The 18,469-nt window shown below is 46.5% G+C and overlaps 1 protein-coding gene and 1 pseudogene across 1 annotated transcript in view; both read left to right on the top strand.

Moving 5' to 3' along the window:
- Positions 1-6,325, top strand: part of CHRNA4 (cholinergic receptor nicotinic alpha 4 subunit) — a 70,691-nt gene extending 64,366 nt beyond the window's left edge. The window contains exon 6 of the mRNA XM_066623229.1: positions 6,139-6,325. Within this exon, the coding sequence (XP_066479326.1) occupies positions 6,139-6,264 (126 nt within the window). The 3' untranslated portion in view covers positions 6,265-6,325. The remainder of the gene's footprint in view (positions 1-6,138) is intronic.
- Positions 6,326-12,712: 6,387 nt separating this feature from the next.
- On the top strand, positions 12,713-12,829 carry LOC136650476 (5S ribosomal RNA; annotated as a pseudogene).
- Positions 12,830-18,469: the final 5,640 nt, after the last annotated feature.

Below are 18,469 nucleotides of genomic sequence, written 5' to 3'. Positions count from 1 at the left end.
CATCAGGGCAGGTCAGAATGCCATGAAGTGCTGAGGGCATAAGTACATAAATTAAGGATATTTATAGCCCAATCCTATCCTTTCCCTCCCACTGGTGCAGCCATGTTGAAAAGGGTCTTTCCCCTCCATAAGCCTTCCACCTGCAATGGTTCTCCTTGGACCTGCGCCAGCTCTTTAGCCAGAGAAGAGAAAGGGGATAAGGAAGCTGCTGCCAAATAGAATTTGACCTGTGCCATCACTGTCACATCTACCCCCTTCCACAGCCTCCCTTCCCCCCATTCCTCCCCCTTCCACACCCAGTTTTGTCCCTATTCCACTCTCTGCCCACCTCCTCCCATGTTGGAAGCCATCACACTGAAAAGACATGCAGGAAGGCTCTGGCCAGAGCACACTTTATGTAAGGCACACAGCCACAAAGCATGCTTCGGCCAGAGCCTCCGAACAGCTCTGCTATTACAGTAAGAGCCCCAGTCCAATAGGTAGACTCAGTCCATTTCTGAAAGAGACGCAGGCAGTCCACAGAGCAGAGCCAACCACAACCAGATCCACAAACAAGTGCCCCTAGAAACTATTCCAGTAATCAACCATCCCCAGAAAACTCCAGCAAGCTACTGCAACTCCAGCAAGCAGCTCAGTACATAACACCAGAACCAGGGGACATTTGCTAAAATTGAGTGTTGGGAGAGTTAGGGCAGACAAAAGAAAATATTTATTTACTCAGCGTGTAGCTAGTCTGTGGAACTCCCTGCCACAGGATGTGGTGATGGCATCTCCCCTTTAAAAGGGGATTGGACAGGTTTCTGGAGGAAAAATCCATTACGGGTTACAAGCCATAATGGGTATGTGCAACCTCCTGATTTTAGAAATAGGGTACGTCAGAGTGCAAGATGCAGGGGAGGGCACCAGGATGCAGGTCTCTTGTTGTCTTGTGTGCTTCCTGAGGCATTTGCTAGGCCACTGTGAGATACAGGAAGCTGGACTAGATGGGACTATGGCCTGATCCAGCGGGGCTCTTCTTATGTTCTTTTGTTAGCATGATGCTTAAAAGATAATATAATAGCCAGCAAGCAAATGTCCTTTGGGAAGGGAGTTCCACAATCAAAGGCATCACAATGGATGCCAATTGCAGTGGGAAATTTCTTTCCCTGATAGTCACCTGCACCATCTCTGATGATGTGGACACCTGGAAAGAAGAAGCTGGAAAAACATGAAGGTCTCTTAATCATTGGTGGTGGAGATCAGAAAGGAATTGGACTCCACGGCCTTCCTGAAATTCATGGTCTTAAGAGTCTTCTGTCTCCTCTTGTAACTCACCAGAGCATTAGAAAACTCGGGGCTTGTTTTTGGAAATGATTTGCATGCAGAGCAGCAACTGTTACCCTGCGCATGCCTGATCTTGTATGATCTCGGAAGCTAAGCAGGTTCAGGCCTGGTTAGTACTTGGATGGGAGACCGTCTGGGATTACCGGGTGCTGTAGGCTTATACCATAGTCTTTCGAGACTGAAGGTTGCCAACCATTTTTGCATGCAGAGCAAAGCAAGGAATTATGTCCCAGAAATGATGATAAGAGCTGTTAACGGTATCACAACATGCTTCACTTGGAACTTAGCGCTGCCTTGACGTGACATGATTTCCCGGCACATGAGATAAAAGTGCTGCAAAATGATCATAATTAATGTACAAAGCTAGTAGAACTGATGATTTACATAGCAGACTTCCTGGAAGCTGTCCTTGGACCCCCTGGGAGATGAGAAGCGTGGCTATGTGGATCACAAAGGATGGAGGCTAGTGAAGCTATTTAAAGGATGAGAGCGGAAGATACTGCCAAAGTTCTTCTATGCTCTGGGCAGAGTAACATTTATCTCCATTTAAGTGTTTTATCCCTCTAGTTTACTTCAAAGAACAACTTAAGTATAATCAACATCAATGCAACTCAATTTTTAAAAATCCGACCAGAGCCAACAGTTTAAAGCATAAACAATCCAGTAAAGTTTGGTCCAGTTTGGTCCACCAAACTGGACATGACACAAGAGCTCTCTTGGGTAGGCTTCTTGTCACCATTGCCAAGGAGACCTGTCTGCCTTTCCATCTGCTGATGGTGATGGGGGAGGGATACAGAATACGACCTCCAAAGTTAATTTCAGTGCTCAGGCAAGTTCCATAGGAGAACTTGGGAGAACATAGGAGAACATAGGAGAGAATCAATTTATGATGGATCCCTTCATTTATCTTAGCTCAGATTCTCCAAAGCCGAAGTCGTCGTCGTCGTCGTCGTAGTAGTAGTAGTAGTAAATAATACCACTTTTTAGCAGAAGTAGTTCACAAAGTTGTTTACGTAGTAAAATAAATCTACTCTATGCCAGAGAGTAGTAGTAGTAAATAATACCACTTTTTAGCAGAAGTAGTTCACAAAGTTGTTTAATAATAATAATAATAATAATAATAATAATAATAATAATAATAATAATAACTTTATTTTTACCACGCCTTTCTCCCCGAAGGGACTCAAGGCGGCTTACAACATATTAAAAACATAATTTAAAAACAAATAAAAACATATTAACACATCATAAAAAGCAGCAGTCAGAGTAAAAATAGGTAAAAAGAGCATAGAGCAGCAGCAAGTCATAAAAGAATCAAGCCTGTAAAAAATATTAAAAGATGTTAAAAGGCCGAGAACTCAGAAGGCCTGTTTAAACAGAAGTCTGTTTAAACAGAAGTACCTCCCTAGGCGGCGGCACTTGTAAAAAGGCCTTCTCTGATGACCTAAGAGGATGAGCCGCATTGTACGGAAGTAGGCGATCTCTAAGATACTCTGGTCCAGAGCAGTATAGGGCTTTAAAGGTCAATACCAGCACTTTGAATTGTGCCCGGAAACGAATGGGCAGCCAATGCAGCTGCTGGAGAAGCGGACTGACAGAGTCGAACTGCCTACCTCCAGTAACCACACGGGCCGCCGCATTCTGCACTAGTTGCAGTTTCTGAACCGTCTTCAAGGGCAGCCCCACATAGAGCGCGTTACAGTAATCTAATCTCGATGTCACCGAGGCATGGATCACCATGGCCAGGTCAACACGATCCAAGTACGGCCGCAGCTGGCGTACCAGCCAAAGCTGAGCGAAGGTCCCCCTAGCTACAGCCGCCACCTGGGAAACCAGGAGCAGCTGTGAGTCCAGGTGGACCCCCAAGCTGCGGACCTGCTCCTTCAGAGGGAGTGCAACCCCATTCAGCGCAAGTCGATAGTCCAGCACCTGCATCGAGGATTTCCGAACCAGGAGAGCCTCTGTCTTATCCGGATTTAATTTCAGCTTGTTAGCCCCCATCCAGATCCTCACTGCCTCCAGACAGCACTCCAGGCCCTCAACCGCCACCCTGGAGTCTGGAGAAAAGGAGAGATAGAGCTGGGTGTCATCGGCATATTGATGGCACCCCACTCCAAAGCCCCGGATGACCTCTCCCGGCGGTATTTTACATAGTAAAATAAATCTACTCTATGCCAGAGAGTATGCCAGCCCTCTTTCCCCTGAGGGCTGGGGATAAGAATAGGCCCTCAGTTTGGCTGTACTTGTCGTAAGAAGCGACTGAACAGCCACCGGGTAGATGGGACTCGTTAGCCTGGGAAGGCAGCTCATCTGAGAGAAGGAAAACTCTGACCCCAAACCTCCACTGCCTTGTGGCTACATCCAGTTATGGAAAAGTCTTCAGGAGTCAACCTCAAGGCAAAATCTGGAGCCGGAGTCCCTGAGGCAGTTCATGGCTGAACACAGTCACGTTCTGGCAACTCCTGCGACGTCGCTGGAACCAACCGTATTGGCTTCTGCCTTTCCATTGGACCATTTCAGCGATGTGGAGAGGGGGATTTGCTGCATGGGTAACAGTCTATCCTCCATATCTACTTTACCCAGGCTTCGCGCACTGGAGAGGACACTCTGTTCCAGAACACTATTCAGAGTGCGATACCATAGTCTTCTGAGACTGAAGGATGCCAACAAGAAATGCCAGACCTTGTAAGCAAGGCAGGAAGCACTTGATGATAAAGAACCAGGGAGAGTTTCTCCCGATATTCCTGAATAGAATGATCCACATTAGCCTTCTCCAGTCTGTCTTGGCCTTTGAAAGAGTCATGCCTTGCTGTCTGTGACGTTTCAAGGTCCCACTGGATACATGGCTTCACAGACTGTCAAAACACAATATGCAGTATGCTCTTCTGTGACCCTTTCCAGATTGTGCCCATGGCAGGTGCCCCTCAAAGCCAACCCTAGTCATGCTTCAAATTGTTAAGGTACAATAGATTTGTGCTTGTGTCATAGGAATGACAAACAGAGTAATGGATGTATTCAGCTTATCAGGGCACGCGGAGAAGCCTGATAGACTGCTAATAAGGCCGAGTGCTATTTGTCCACCAGCTTCCCCAAAGGTGTGGAATATAGTGTGATGAGTTTAGTTAATAAAAATCAAATCCTCATTTGGTGATCAATTCATGCAACCATAACTGTATAAATGAATACTTGGAAGGGGGCAGGATCACTGGCCCCACCCATATGGTCCTTGGGGTTAGATGCTAAGGCTGCAATCCTCTTCACACTTACCTAGGAGTAAGTCCCTTTGACTATAATGGGACTTACTTCTAATGTACTTCTTACCCTTGGCTTCATTTTGAAATAGGTCAATGCCAAAGGAAAATCAGGAAACATCATGTAATTTCATGGATTTGAGGCTAATGAATTTTTTAAATGTTGTAGGCAGTGGCATAGCTAGAGGGGGTGCAAAGTACTAAGTTTTGCAGGGAGCCTCAGTGCAGCATGTAAGGGGCCTCTCCTTCAGAGCCATTCTAGGCCATTCTTCCCCTTTGGAGCCATTTCAGCACTACTCGGAATGGCTCTGAAGGGAAGGGAGAGGGGCCGCTTGCACTCCGTGGTGAGGCTCCCTGCAAAACTTAGTGCTTTGCACCCCCGCTAGCTACACCACTGGTTGTAGGCTTTCTACGTAACTGTAAGTTTCTTCTAATTTTAAAAAATGTAACAAGCAAATAAGTTCTTTTATTTGAACTCTTTATAAGAGGTTCCTCCTCAGCAGAACATCTAAGTACTTTCTGGAAAAAAATCGAGATTCAGTAAGACTAGTGAGATGAGATTTCTTGGGAGGGTGTTGCTCAAACTCGGTACAAAGAACTGAGAGCAACACAGCATTCCCTTCAGACAACAATTTTCAACATTTTTCTATGCGCAGCACACTGATGGTCATTGCCTTTTGTGGTGTCGTTTCTGGTTTCTGGGAAGCTCTTCTTGGTTCTGTGGCTCTATTTCTAGGAAAAATGTTGGTGGTGACAAATTGTATACCTGTGGACCTTCCACGGCACACCAATTGAACATTGATGCTTTAAGAGAATGGGCAGTGTGGGATACTTTGAACTGACAGTGTGTCGCTAGGTTGAACTGTTCCTCAAAACAATTTTTTCTTAGCCTGACCTGTTGATGGTTGGAAGAGCATGTTTAAAAATATTGAGCATTAGCTTGACTTTTTTCCCCACTGTGTTCAACCAGAAGGTCACTGATATTGACAGCTAACACTTCAATATAATTATAACTCATTGTGAAATATTACCCGGTTTTTTTAAAGATTGCTAAGTCTTATAATATCTCTCCCTGTCTTCAATCAGCTCCTAAGGGCACAATATGAGAAACACCGATCTGCCCATTTCTCAGGTGATATGAGAACTTGTCCCTTTTCCTCTGCTGGCAGAGGAGGAGTGGTTTCCAAACTTTTTTGACTGGTGGCTCCTTTGACCTAATGGACCACTGGCTGTGGCTCCCCATTAGGGCTACAGTCCTATACATTGTATAGGGCAGTGGGTTTTTGCAAGGATTCTGCGGCTCCCCTGGTTAGTTTCCGCAGCTCCCTGGGGAGGCACGGCTCACAGTTTGGGATCCACTGCTATAGACAGCTGCCCTATAAACAGAGTTGCAAACCCCAAATGCAGGAAGTGACATCACAAGAGGTGAAGACCATAGAGAAGACCATAGAGGTCAGCGTGCCTTGAGAAGAAAAATGTTGGAAATCGCTGGCTTACGGTTTCTCTCTCTGCATACGATTTTGCTCTTACTAAGTGTCTTTTCCCATCTTCTGTCTTTTCACAGGTGAAGGAGGACTGGAAGTATGTTGCAATGGTGATCGACAGAATCTTCCTCTGGATGTTCATCATTGTCTGCTTGCTGGGAACTGTGGGTCTCTTCCTCCCGCCTTGGCTGGCAGGAATGATCTAAGAATGAGACACCTCTGGAAAGGAATCAACTGCATCCCATACAGTAGATTTCAGTCCACCTGGAAGGGGCAGAGCTGAAGGCTGGAGACCATCCCCATGAGTCATTTACCATAACGTCTGTGCATGAATTGTTCCCAGAGCTCTGGGAATGCCTTCCAAGGTGGCATCACCTGCCTAAGCCATCCTCATCTTCTATATCTCTTCAGGGGGGAGGGAAGGGGCTGGTTAATTAAGGTTTATCTATAGCATGACGGCATTTGTTGTCATATATATGCCTCTAAGAACACAACTGTGTTCCTTTAAAGCAAGCGCAGACAGAGACGCTAACATACTGACTCAGCCCCTGGCAAATCAGCAAAGAAGTTAAGTAGGCTTGGTACTGAGGTGGACTCTTTAAAACCAAATGGCTCCGATAAGGGTCTTGTAGATGAATATTTGCATAACAGGGAAGGCATGGTGGAAGATGAAATGATGGTGGAATGTCTGAATGGAAATTAAAAAACACCAAATCCAAGCCAAATGTTCCTGATCCTTCAGAATTTTACTTCATATATTAAAAAAAAAAAAAAAATTAAAACAACTGGCAGAAAAGGTGGATTATACTTGCTCACCACGGAACTGCATCAATGGACCAACTCATCTGTGAGTCAGTGGCATAGCCAGAGGGGTTGAAAGTACTAAGTTTTTCAAGGAGCCCCACTGCAGCATGCAAGCAGCCCCTCCCCTTTGGAGCCGTCTGGACAGGGGGAGCAAAACGGAGGCATACAACTCCATTTTGCTCCCCCTGCCCAGAATGGCTCCAAAGGAGATAGAGAGGGACCTCTTTGCACCCCCTCTAGCTATGCCACTACTGTGAGTCAAAGCATATGGTTGGAAGAATCACATAATATAGCTCTGCACCATCTCAGGCTGCCCGCAACATGAGCAATCCCAAAAATTTAAATGATCATTGTATGTACGCAACTAGCATTGCAGCAAGAAGGTTTGGTTAGAACTTGTGTCCCTGACTTGCTCCTTTTTTAGATGCAGGGAGCTTCTTCTATCAAGCACCAGTCAGACATCCTTTGATGGGATCCTTTGATGGGGTCTGAACTCTGAAATGGAGTGCCCAACATGGTTGTGTTATATAACTCTTCAGATTGTGAGTTTCATAGCCCTGTGACAAAAGAAAATCTCCAGCAAGAGAAACATTTGAGACAGTTGCAACCCAGAGCCTCACAAATGTACAAGGCTTCCTTTTTTGGTTGTAGGTGGAGTTTTACAACCTCACAAGATCACTTTTCTCTGTCCTGCCCATCGTGGGTGAGCTTTACTTCCCCGCACAATGCTGGCAGGTCTGTTGAATTGTTGCTAAAATAGTTTGAAGCAGCAGCTCCTAACTTTGTTTACATAAAGGATTTGCTATGTTGGTTCCAAAGAAAGATTTGGAGAATCCAACATGGTGCTTACCATGCCTTTTTCTGGACCAACGGGGTCAGAACAGTGGCAGACTTTGGAGTTGCACAGATCTAACTTCATCAGTCAAGGTCCAACAGAAACCTTTTTTGGCAAGAAGCATTAACCCGTTTCTGCCCAGCCTACAGGTATACACTTTTGATCCCTGATGCATATATGCAATCTTGGGCAGAAATGGCTTGATATTCTTTCAACACAGTGGTTCCAACCAAAGGCATCACATGCACCATTTTGAATCTAATCTGTTCCTCCCCATCCCATCTACTCTCAGATTGTCAGGCTTTATTTGCATAATGCATCATAGAATTCATATTTCTTCAAGACACAATGTGGATTTTTTTCCAGATTTCCTAGATACCGAAGAAAGATATGTTATCTATTGGAGTTCAGTTAGCTGTGCAGCTTCAACACTTGGGTCAAGCCATATCTGATGAATGAATCTGTGGGAAGGGCCACGATCACCCCCACAATCCATCACCACTCTTTGTGTGCAGGACTGGTTTGATTCTTAAAAAGGGGTTAAAGTGTGAATACTACATGGCTTGATCCTTGTTGGTAGAGTAACATTTGGGTCCCATACTTCTTGTCTAAATCAAGCCTGGCTCAGGGCAGTTCAGGCTTTTCTTTGAGGACATGAACTCAGGTTAATTCTTGATCTTTTTGAATTACATCTGCAAGATGGAAAGGAGATGCTTTGGAAAGGGAGGGAGATCAAAATCTTCCTCCTGACTGCTCAAGACCTTTATTCCCTGTGGGCCAAATCTTTCTCGATTCTGAGAAACAATTGATGACACTTCATGAACAGACTTGAAATAAAGGATTTCTGAGTAAATCATGGAGGTGAGTTTTTTTAAATCTAACTTGAATGTGAAGCACTGGAAAAGCCGTATCAGAGCAATGGCATTCTGTATGTGGGGCACAGGAAGGAACACAAGGAGGTATGTGCTCTCTGCGGTCATGAAGCCCCCCATGGGCAGTGAATGTGTGGTGAGGCAGAAGGGTTGCAGCGAGTCATGCCCTCTGCACACACTTGCTGGCCATGCCTCCAAGCATCCAAGTGTTCAGCACTTCTCTGTAGAGGGCTGTGTCAAGTGTGGGGGGATATCTCCATAGAAGGTAGAACCCTGGGGGTGCCAGAGTTCCACAACACATGCAGGAGCACTCTGAGGTCAAGTGTTGAACACATCGCAGTTCATGTCAGACCCAGTGAGTGCGTCAGCTGAAACTTACATGTTTCCCCCCTCCCACACACACTGACTTACACAGAAGGTATAATACCTGCATAGGGCCAGAGAGGATAGGAAAAAAATGTGTTTAACATGAACGAGATTGGGGAAAGGATATTGACTTCCGTTCCGTACAGTTCTGCCCTTTGGATGAAAGTGCCAACATTATAAAACTTTTTAACAAGCACTTTAGAATTGCTGGCAAATGTGAGCAATACCTTTTGCACTTCAAATTTTGTGCCATTTAAAAATCCATAAGTATTTCAAGAGATGAATTTTGCAGAGAGGGTTTTATATTTGTTCTGGAACACTGTTCTTTCATTGGGTTCTCTTCAAAATGCATAACATTTTGAACCCATGCCCAACCCTAACCAACTTTCCAGCACCAATGCAGCCACAATGCAGCCTTGAGATAAGAGAGGGTAATGGAAGATCAGAAGATCATCAGGTGGATGATGTGGTGTTGACAGCGATTCCATGTTTTGACAGCTGTTTGACAGCTCTGGGAAGGGCAGGGCTGGCTCCACAGCTGTAATCAATCAAGGCCAATGGAGACCTGGATGGACACCTGAGCTTCATTTGATCATGATGGGACTTTGAATGAGCTAAGGAGGGAGCTCACAGCTGAGCTGCATTTGGACTTAACAAGGGGCTGCAGGATAAAAGGCAACTTCAGAATAATAATAATAATAATACACTTTATTTATACCACGCCTTTCTCCCCGAAGGGACCCAGGACGGCTTCAGAAGGAGCAAAGCTCCTAACCAAAGGCTACCCTGACCCAGAGGGAACCTGACCAAGAGGCTACCTGACCCCAGACCTACAGGATGGACAGACATACGGGAGAAGGGGACTGCCAGGACTCTGCTGGAGGACACAGAAGAGAGGACTGCCAGGACCCTGCTGGAGGAGACACTCTGCTGCAGAAAACTGAATTGGGAAGACTGGACTGTGCTTTGGAGATTAGACCGTGGACTTGGACTGGAGGCTTCAGACCTTTACCCACTGAGTTAAGTGGAGTTCTGGGGAGGGGAAAGCCTCTGGACAAGAGGAATTGCTGGGAGTGTGTTTGTAGCAATAAATTCTTGTTAACTGCTCAACTGATAAGGAGTTCTGTTCATTTCTTTGCACACTACAGCTGTTGTTTCTAGAGATAAAGAGGGTGTTAATTAACCAAAAAGCAGGCATTAGAAGGGAGTTGGAATATTTGGACGGAACAGAGAGTAAACATTTTGTTATCTTGAGGAGGCCTCCACAACTGTCATTCCCCACCCCCCATGCAGTGCCTGTCGTGTTGGCACGGTTGCATCAGCGCTAGAAAGTTAGTTAGGATTGGGCTGTAATTCATACAGTGCATAATGCGTGATTTGGCCCAAGGACAACGCAACTTCATTGTCCCATTGCAGACTGGCCAACAGGCACAGGGCACTTCTCTGTGTTGAAATAAATAGAAGCTGCATTTTGGATTCAGTCTTTTTGCCCGTTCTAATAATGCTGGCTATCCAGAACAAGCTAGGCATGGCTTGAAGGTTGCTAGAGAAGTCAGGTCCAGATTATGACCTCATGCCCAGAGGTAGGTGGATCGGTGCCATTAATGTCTCATCAAGCTGAACACTGTTATGTCCGGCTGGTATCCCACAGCGGGTTCAACACGCAGGACAAGACCTCCAAGCATATATCCTCAGCTTGATGGGTAATCCTGTGTGCAGGTTGGTGCTGCTGTGAAATGATTGAACTAGACATTAAATACATCATTGTATTTCCATCACCCCCCGCCCAATGTGCACAAACATTAAAGTTTCCCCCCCCCTACAGTATTCCTACAAAAATTGCCCTGCAGCTCCTATTTGCTCAAGAAGGGAAGCTATTTTTTCTAATAGCAGCTTCCTTCTCAAGGTAAATAGCAGCTGGGGAGGGAAGAATTAGTGGGAAAATGATCCAAGAAAAAGGGTTACCACCACCCTACCCACAGTCCTAATTGGGTCATCCTTTCCCAAGTGCTATCTAAAAATAAGAAACAAATGATGGAGATAATTTGATTCATTTAACATCATATACCTAAGAACATAAGAACAGCCCCACTGGATCAGGCCAGAGGCCCATCTAGTCCAGCTTCCTGTATCTCACAGCAAGCCACCAAAAGCCCCAGGGAGCACACCAGATAACAAGAGACCTCATCCTGGTGCCCTCCCTTGCATCTGGCATTCTGACATCGCCCATTTCTAAAATCAGGAGGTTGCACATGCACATCATGGCTTGTAACCCGTAATGGATTTTTCCTCCAGAAACTTGTCCAATCCCCTTTTAAAGGCGTCCAGGCCAGACGCCGTCACCACATCCTGTGGCAAGGAGTTCCACAGACCAACCACACGCTGAGTAAAGAAATATTTTCTTTTGTCTGTCCCAACTCTCCCAACACTCAATTTTAGTGGATATCCCCTGGTTCTGATGTTGTGTGAGAGTGTAAAGAGCATCTCTCTATCCACTCTGTCCATTCCCTGCATAATTTTGTATGTCTCAATCATGTTCCCCCCTCAGGCGCCTCTTTTGCTGATCCTTGCTCCCCAGCCCAGTTAAGCATCTAGGCTCTTTCGGAACATTGGCAATACCACTGATTTGCCATTAAGGAGGAAGAATGTGCTGAATTTAGTTCTCCCTCCTTCCTCTTCCCAAGGAACACCTCCTTGATGCAATTATCTGGTGAACATCAATTGATATGCACATAATCTGTTCAGGCCCCGTATCAAATGTTTAGTTTATTTGCAAAAAGAGGGTCATAGCTGCAGCCATTTTAATGCTGCATCGGTGTGAGGCATTGTGGGTAAAAAGTGGCCACTGCCTTGATTAAAGTTTTCATTAAAATGGTTCTATTTTTCTTTCACATTGTATTATTGCACATTAAAGATGTTTACTTTTGGGTCAAAATACTGCTCTGGACAAGATGATAAAAATTTTTTTTTTTTAACATACCCATACTATGCCCCTTCTCCCCAACCCACACATCACTGCAACCTTTTATATTAAGTACTATTTTTAACTTTTATGGGTTATTAATGGCTTCCATGCTCAGCCCAACACCCAAATGTTCTTCCATTTGTTGAAAAGATTTGAGTTATTAAGGACTAATTAAAACAGACCCTTTAACCTAGGAATCTCTTTGGAGTGAAAAACACACATGAAGAGCAACCACTATATTCATTGGAGGTGGGGATAATTAAGCATAACCTTCTCTAATTTACTGGAAGCAATTGTTAGTTCAAGCTCTTAATGGTGTTTGTCAGGTTTTGGAATACAGTGTCTTTCTTTTGGGTCATGAGACAAGACAAGAGCATTAATCATCGTGGATGTTGATGAAAGGCTGCCTCAGTAGATAGACTAATAAGTCCTGATAGTGAAGCCCTAAGGACTGCTTTGGTTTCTGCATTACAAGTAGAGAGGCTTGCCACTTTTCCACCCAAAGGTTTTGTGTTTTGAGTGATTGCTAGATTTTATACGTAAAACAGATGGAGGACCAGCCAGTATTGCGCATTTGTCCCAGCTGCCCCTTGTGTAATCTCCACTGAACACTTCCTTAGTCTGTGCGACCACCGAGCAGCGGTACCAGTGAGCCACTGGCACTAACCCAGCACTCCTCTGGTACTAGGGCTTGCAAAGTTGGTGTGCACTGTATAGGATTTTTTTTTTTTTACAGGTATTTATATACTGCCTTTCTCGGTCGTCAGATTTCTCCTCAGACTTTATTCAAAGTGGTTTACATGGGCAGGCTATACTACAACTGTTACCCTGTATATGCCCGATCTCGTCTGATCTCGGAAGCTAAGCAGGGTCAGGCCTGGTTAGTACTTGGATGGGAGACCGCCTGGGAATACTGGATGCTGTAGGCTTCTACCATAGTCTTTCGAGACTGAAAGTTGCCAACCACAACCACTTGTTCTAAATCCCCATAGGGATTTTTTTACAATCGAAGAAAGGTTATATCTTTCAAGAACCACAACATTTCAGATGTATCTTTTTGATCTGGTATCACATTCTGGCCTCTGGTTTCCTCCCACGCAAGCTGACAAGCAGCTCCTTCATCTCTCACAGGGAGGGCAGCCAAGACGCTTCTTGCTCACACCAAAGAGCAGGTGGCATAACTCGGCTCGGCTTGTCAGCTGCTTCAAGGTCTCGCCGTTCACGGTGCCGGTGGCCTCAAACCGGCGACCTGCGGATGTTATCTTCAGGCAAACAGAGGCTCTACCCTCTAGACCAGACCTCCTGCCTGTTGGATTGGGCCATAAATCCATGTAACCTTCTGCACTACATCTCAAGGTTGCTACAAATGGGGAGTAATGGCGATACCATCCCACCACACAATAGGTCCATACTCATCCCTCTCCCCATATGTTCAGTGAGTTCATGTGTGGAGAGAGGGGCCATACTGCTGGCTACACCCCTGGTAGAGGAGCATTTAGTGTTCGTGTAGGAGACACTCTGTATGCACATATAGGCAAGACTGGACTCTTCACTCACAACAGGAGAGGAAACTGAGCGCTTTCCACATGCGCTGCCTCCGACGCATCCTCGGCATCACCTGGCAGGACAAAGTTCCTAACAACACAGTCCTGGAACGTGCTGGAATCCCTAGCATGTATTCACTGCTGAAACAGAGACGCTTGCGTTGGCTCGGTCATGTCGTGAGAACGGATGATGGCCGGATCCCAAAGAATCTCCTCTATGGAGAACTTGTGCAAGGAAAGCGCCCTACAGGTAGACCACAGCTGCGATACAAGGACATCTGCAAGAGGGATCTGAAGGCCTTAGGGATGGACCTCAACAAGTGGGAAACCCTGGCCTCTGAGCGGCCCGCTTGGAGGCAGGCTGTGCAGCATGGCCTTTCCCAGTTTGAAGAGACACTTGGCCAACAGTCTAAGAGGCTAAGAGGCAAAGAAGGAAGGCAAAGAAGGAAGGAAGCCAGGGAGACAGACCAGGGACAGACTGCACTTGCTCCCAGTGTGGAAGGGATTGTCACTCCCGAATCGGCCTTTTCAGCCACACTAGACGCTGTGCCAGAACCACCTTTCAGAGCGCGATTCCAGTCTTTCGAGACTGAAGGTTGCCAACTACTGGCCTGTTCATGAGGCCAACTGAAGTGGTTCCCTCAGGCTGCAGATTGATGCAAAGTACCCATCTCTCCACAGCTCCTCCCTCTCCTTTCACTCCCTGGATTAGAAAAGGAGAACAGAGAAGGAAAAATTAGAGGGGAACGGAGAGGAAGAGGAAATGTGGAAGGGAGGGCTGAGTTAAGGGATAAGAAGCAGCAAAGGCTGGCGGGGGAGATGGCAGGGCTTGACTTGCTGCCTCAGGACTCAAGAGATCTTGGGCCAGCCCTGCATGTAGTTTCCTCATGCAATGAGGAACTGTGATTGCCCAGGGTTCCCAACAGTGTGGAGCAGCCCTGTGCATTTGCAGCTGTACACACACGCACAAAGTGCATGAATGCCAGAGTACCTGTGGATGCCCGAGTCCAGCAGGTGTAGTTCTGCTCTAGCATCCAATCCCAGATTCAGTATACGTGTTGGGGCAGGATATCTGTCCAAGACTTTAACTCTGAGTTCATTCTATCAGCTTTGAGTAATTGTCCCTCACAGTGGCTGACTCAGCCTTGTGGGACTTCTGGCGTGGCAGCTACTGGTGCAAACTGTAACCGCAGTGATGTGGAAGCCGAGGGAAACGGGAAATCTGTTAAACAAGGATCTCAGGCAGGCCACCTGCTTCAGGGCTCTCCCAGGAATCTGCTGGGGTTTGAATTGTTTCCCTCTTTTAACCAGCTGGCTTGAAGTCACTGGAGGAGATTGCAAATATTAGCACAGAGTCACAACAGAGCAAGTGATTTCCGCCAGCAAAAGAGGTAGAAAAGCAGCGAAGAAAGCGAGTGAGGATGGATGAGCAAAGCACACAGCCTCAGCCCAAAGAAGACAGTAGGAGCAAAACACATCCCTTCTTAAAGGGCAATCTGCAAATGCTTTCAGGGCTCAGTGGTTACAGCTGCTTTCTCACAGCCCCATGAGTGACTGCAGTGGCTGGACTCGGTGGCGTAGCTAGAGGGGGTGCAACGCATGAAGTTTTACAAGCGTCCCCTCCCCCTTCCCTTTGGAGCCATTCTGGTCGATGGGAGCAAAATGGAGGCAGAGGCAGGGAGGTGATTGCTTCTGTTTTGCTCCCCCCCCACCTGGAATGGCTCTGAAGGGGAGGGGCTGCTTGCACGGCACATTCAGGCCCTTGCAAAACTTAGTGCTTTGCACCCCCTCTAGCTACACCACTGCCTGGACTGTACCATTTCAACGTACAAGTCAGAGCTTACATGGTACAATGTCCCTTCTCACACACACACACATGCACAAAGAACCTAAACAAGAAAAACCAGTACGTGAGCTACAAAGGAAGGTTAGATGTGCAGGGTGCTTTATTAAACAACATAGTATTCAATCCATTTACAAAAAAAAGTCAGTTCAATCATGTAAGCTCCCAGCTGCAGTCTAATGGGGTCAGTGGTGTACCCAGGGTGTGGCAAGTGTGGACATCTGCCCCAGGCATCAGCTGAGGGTATGCCAGGCACAAACTTACCATAGCAGCAAGAAGTAGTAGTGGTGTGCCCCCCCATCCATGGTGCTCTGGGTTTTTCCCAGGCTCTCTCTGTGGAGTGTGTGTGTGTGTGTGTGTGTGTGTGTGTGTGTGTGTGTGTGTGCGTGCCTGAAGTTGGGCCCACATGCCATCTCTAGGATCCATTTGTCTGTGAAATGGAGCCATTAAGAAAATAAGAACAGCCCCACTGGATCAGGCCATAGGCCCATCTAGTCCAGCTTCCTGTATCTCACAGCGGCCCACCAAATGCCCCACAAGAGACCTCATCCTGGTGCCCTCCCTTGCATCTGGCATTCTGACATAGCCCATTTCAAAAATGAGGAGGTTGCACATACACATCATGGATTGTAACCCATAATGGATTTTTCCTCCAGAAACTTGTCCAATCCCCTTTTAAAGGTATCCAGGCCAGATGCCATCATCACATCCTGTGGCAAGGAGTTCCACAGACCAACCACACGCTGAGTAAAGAAATATTTTCTTTTGTCTGTTCTAACTCTCCCAACACTCAATTTTAGTGGATGTCCCCTGGTTCTGGTATTATGGGAGAGTGTAAAGAGCATCTCCCTATCCACTCTGTCCATCCCCTGCATAATTTTGTATGTCTCAATCATGTCCCCCCCCCTTAGGCGTCTCTTTTCTAGGCTGAAGAGGCCCAAACGCTGTAGCCTTTCCTCATAAGGAAGGTGCCCCAGCCCCGAAATCATCTTAGTCGCTCTCTTTTGCACCTTTTCCATTTCCACTATGTCCTTTTTAAGATGCGGCGACCAGAACTGGACACAATACTCCAGGTGTGGCCTTACCATCGATTTGTACATCAGCATTATAATATTAGCCATTTTGTTCTGGCATTCTGGCAGGGGGCTGTAGGGTACAGGCTCAGGGGGCAACATGATGTCTTTGGGGGGGGTCATATTGCTGCATCACCATCCTGCCCCAGGTGACATTAGGCCCCAGGATGTGGCTGGACAGGGTATAGTCCAGACACAGTGAGAACAATGTCCATATAGAAACAAATGCTTTTAACTAGCCCCACACATTGTGTCATATTCTCTCTTCAGTTGGTTCCCTTTTCAGTAGCATTCCCAGAGGGGAGGGCCCAGCACTATGTTCTGTAAGGGCCTCAATGTGCTGTGTAAGCAGCCTCTCTTCCGCTTTGCTCTTGCCGCCCAGAAAAAGCACCAAAGGTGAAGGGAGGGGGCCACTTACACAGTGCATGGAGGCAAAACTTAGCGCTGTGCCCCCTTTGGGAATGCTACTGCCCCTTTTTATTTTAAAGAAACCGGTTTTTGAGAAAGTACAAAATGCCCCCACCCCTCCAAAACTACAGAGCTACTATTCTTTAAAACAACAGGGTTTTGAGTATCTCTTTTTGGAAATTAAGCCCTAACCTTGCATTTACTGACAGCATTCTGGGTAGGCACATGCATTCATGTTCAGAATGAATAGGCATGGATATGAATGGAGCCCTGTCATATCCATTTTCACTTGTTCCAAAACAAATGTGCCATGGAACATATGGATGAATGGCAATGAATAGATTGTCATTAATTTTCCTTCTATTTTAAAATTCTATTTTAAAATTTAAAAAAAAAAATGAAGTCTTTCCTCCAGAGCTAGGAACACATAGCGGACATTTTATGCTGCCCACATTTTTTTATGCTGTACAGTTTCTGACTCTTATGTTCCTTGATGCAGTGACATCAGAGGTGATCACCATGAAAAGAAGCTGGCAGCCAGTTAACATATCAAGCAGAGGGTGAGGGGTCTAACCTGAAAAGGAGGGTGTGGGTGAGAGGAACTGAACCCCCCATCTTATCTCACTACAGTTCATCACCCCACTGTTTTCCCAGCTGAGTGAGGACAATATGTCATGTACTGAAGCTGGACTAGAAGGGGGAGAAATTTGGGCAATGTGTGGCAGAGATATCACTATTGTCTGGCTCGATCAGACGAAAGGTCCATCTAGCCTAGTGTCTTGTCTCCAACAGTGGTCATTCAGATGTTTCTGGGAAACCTCCAAAGAAGGTACAGCTCTCCCTTGCTTTCCCCCCAGCAAGAGGTATTTAAAGAAACTGCCTTTGAATCTGGATTCCCACTGTGGAATCCTGGTTAATATCTGTTGAGACAAAGGAAAGGTAGGAGAGACAACTGATGGGCAACCCAATCTGAACCTGCCCTGAAGCAGGCAGGTTGGCTGGCCTGTGCTGCAACCAGAGCAGGGTTGGGGTTGGCTGCAGCGCAACTCAGGGCAAGAGGAATTAATTCCCCTTACCCCAAGCAATGCGGCAGCTGGCCAAATGGGGCTATCACCGAGCAACCCGGTGGTAGGCGAGACTGCCCAGGAGGGGGTGTTAGGATTTGACCTAAGAGCCAGATCCTGGTCCTGCCCCCCTCCCAGGCCTGGTCCTCCCATCAGCCCACCTGCCGCCCACCCTCACCCAACCCTGAAATGCCCTAGCCCTTCCCTTTCCAGATCCCAGCGCTGGTGGCCCACTGCTGGCACAAACATACCTTAAGCTGGTGCCTCCAGAGATCAGCACACCTCCATTCATCAGCCTGTCAACTACTGTGGTCGGTGCCAAAGTGCCTTATGGAACTTTTGTGACACCTCCAGGCTGGCTCAAGGGACTTGTGCTGGCCTAAGTGGCCCTTTGGATTGGACCAAACACAGTTGCACATTTACTTCGATCCTTGCCCCTCAATCATAGGAATGAACCACATTTGATGTTGAATGTGTCATGGTACCTTGCTTGCTTGCTTTCACTATCAACTTTAGCAACTCCTAACCCAGATCAGGATTGCAATGCAGGTGGAGGGGGGTATTCACCCTTTCCCCATTCCATATTCCCAGTGAGACGTTGGCACTAACAGTACTATCCCTTCTAGTGCAAATAGCA

This window comes from Tiliqua scincoides, chromosome 4 (genome assembly GCF_035046505.1).
Source record: "Tiliqua scincoides isolate rTilSci1 chromosome 4, rTilSci1.hap2, whole genome shotgun sequence".
NCBI classification, from domain to species: Eukaryota; Metazoa; Chordata; class Lepidosauria; order Squamata; family Scincidae; genus Tiliqua; species Tiliqua scincoides.
This window is presented reverse-complemented; position numbering and strand designations above follow the sequence as displayed.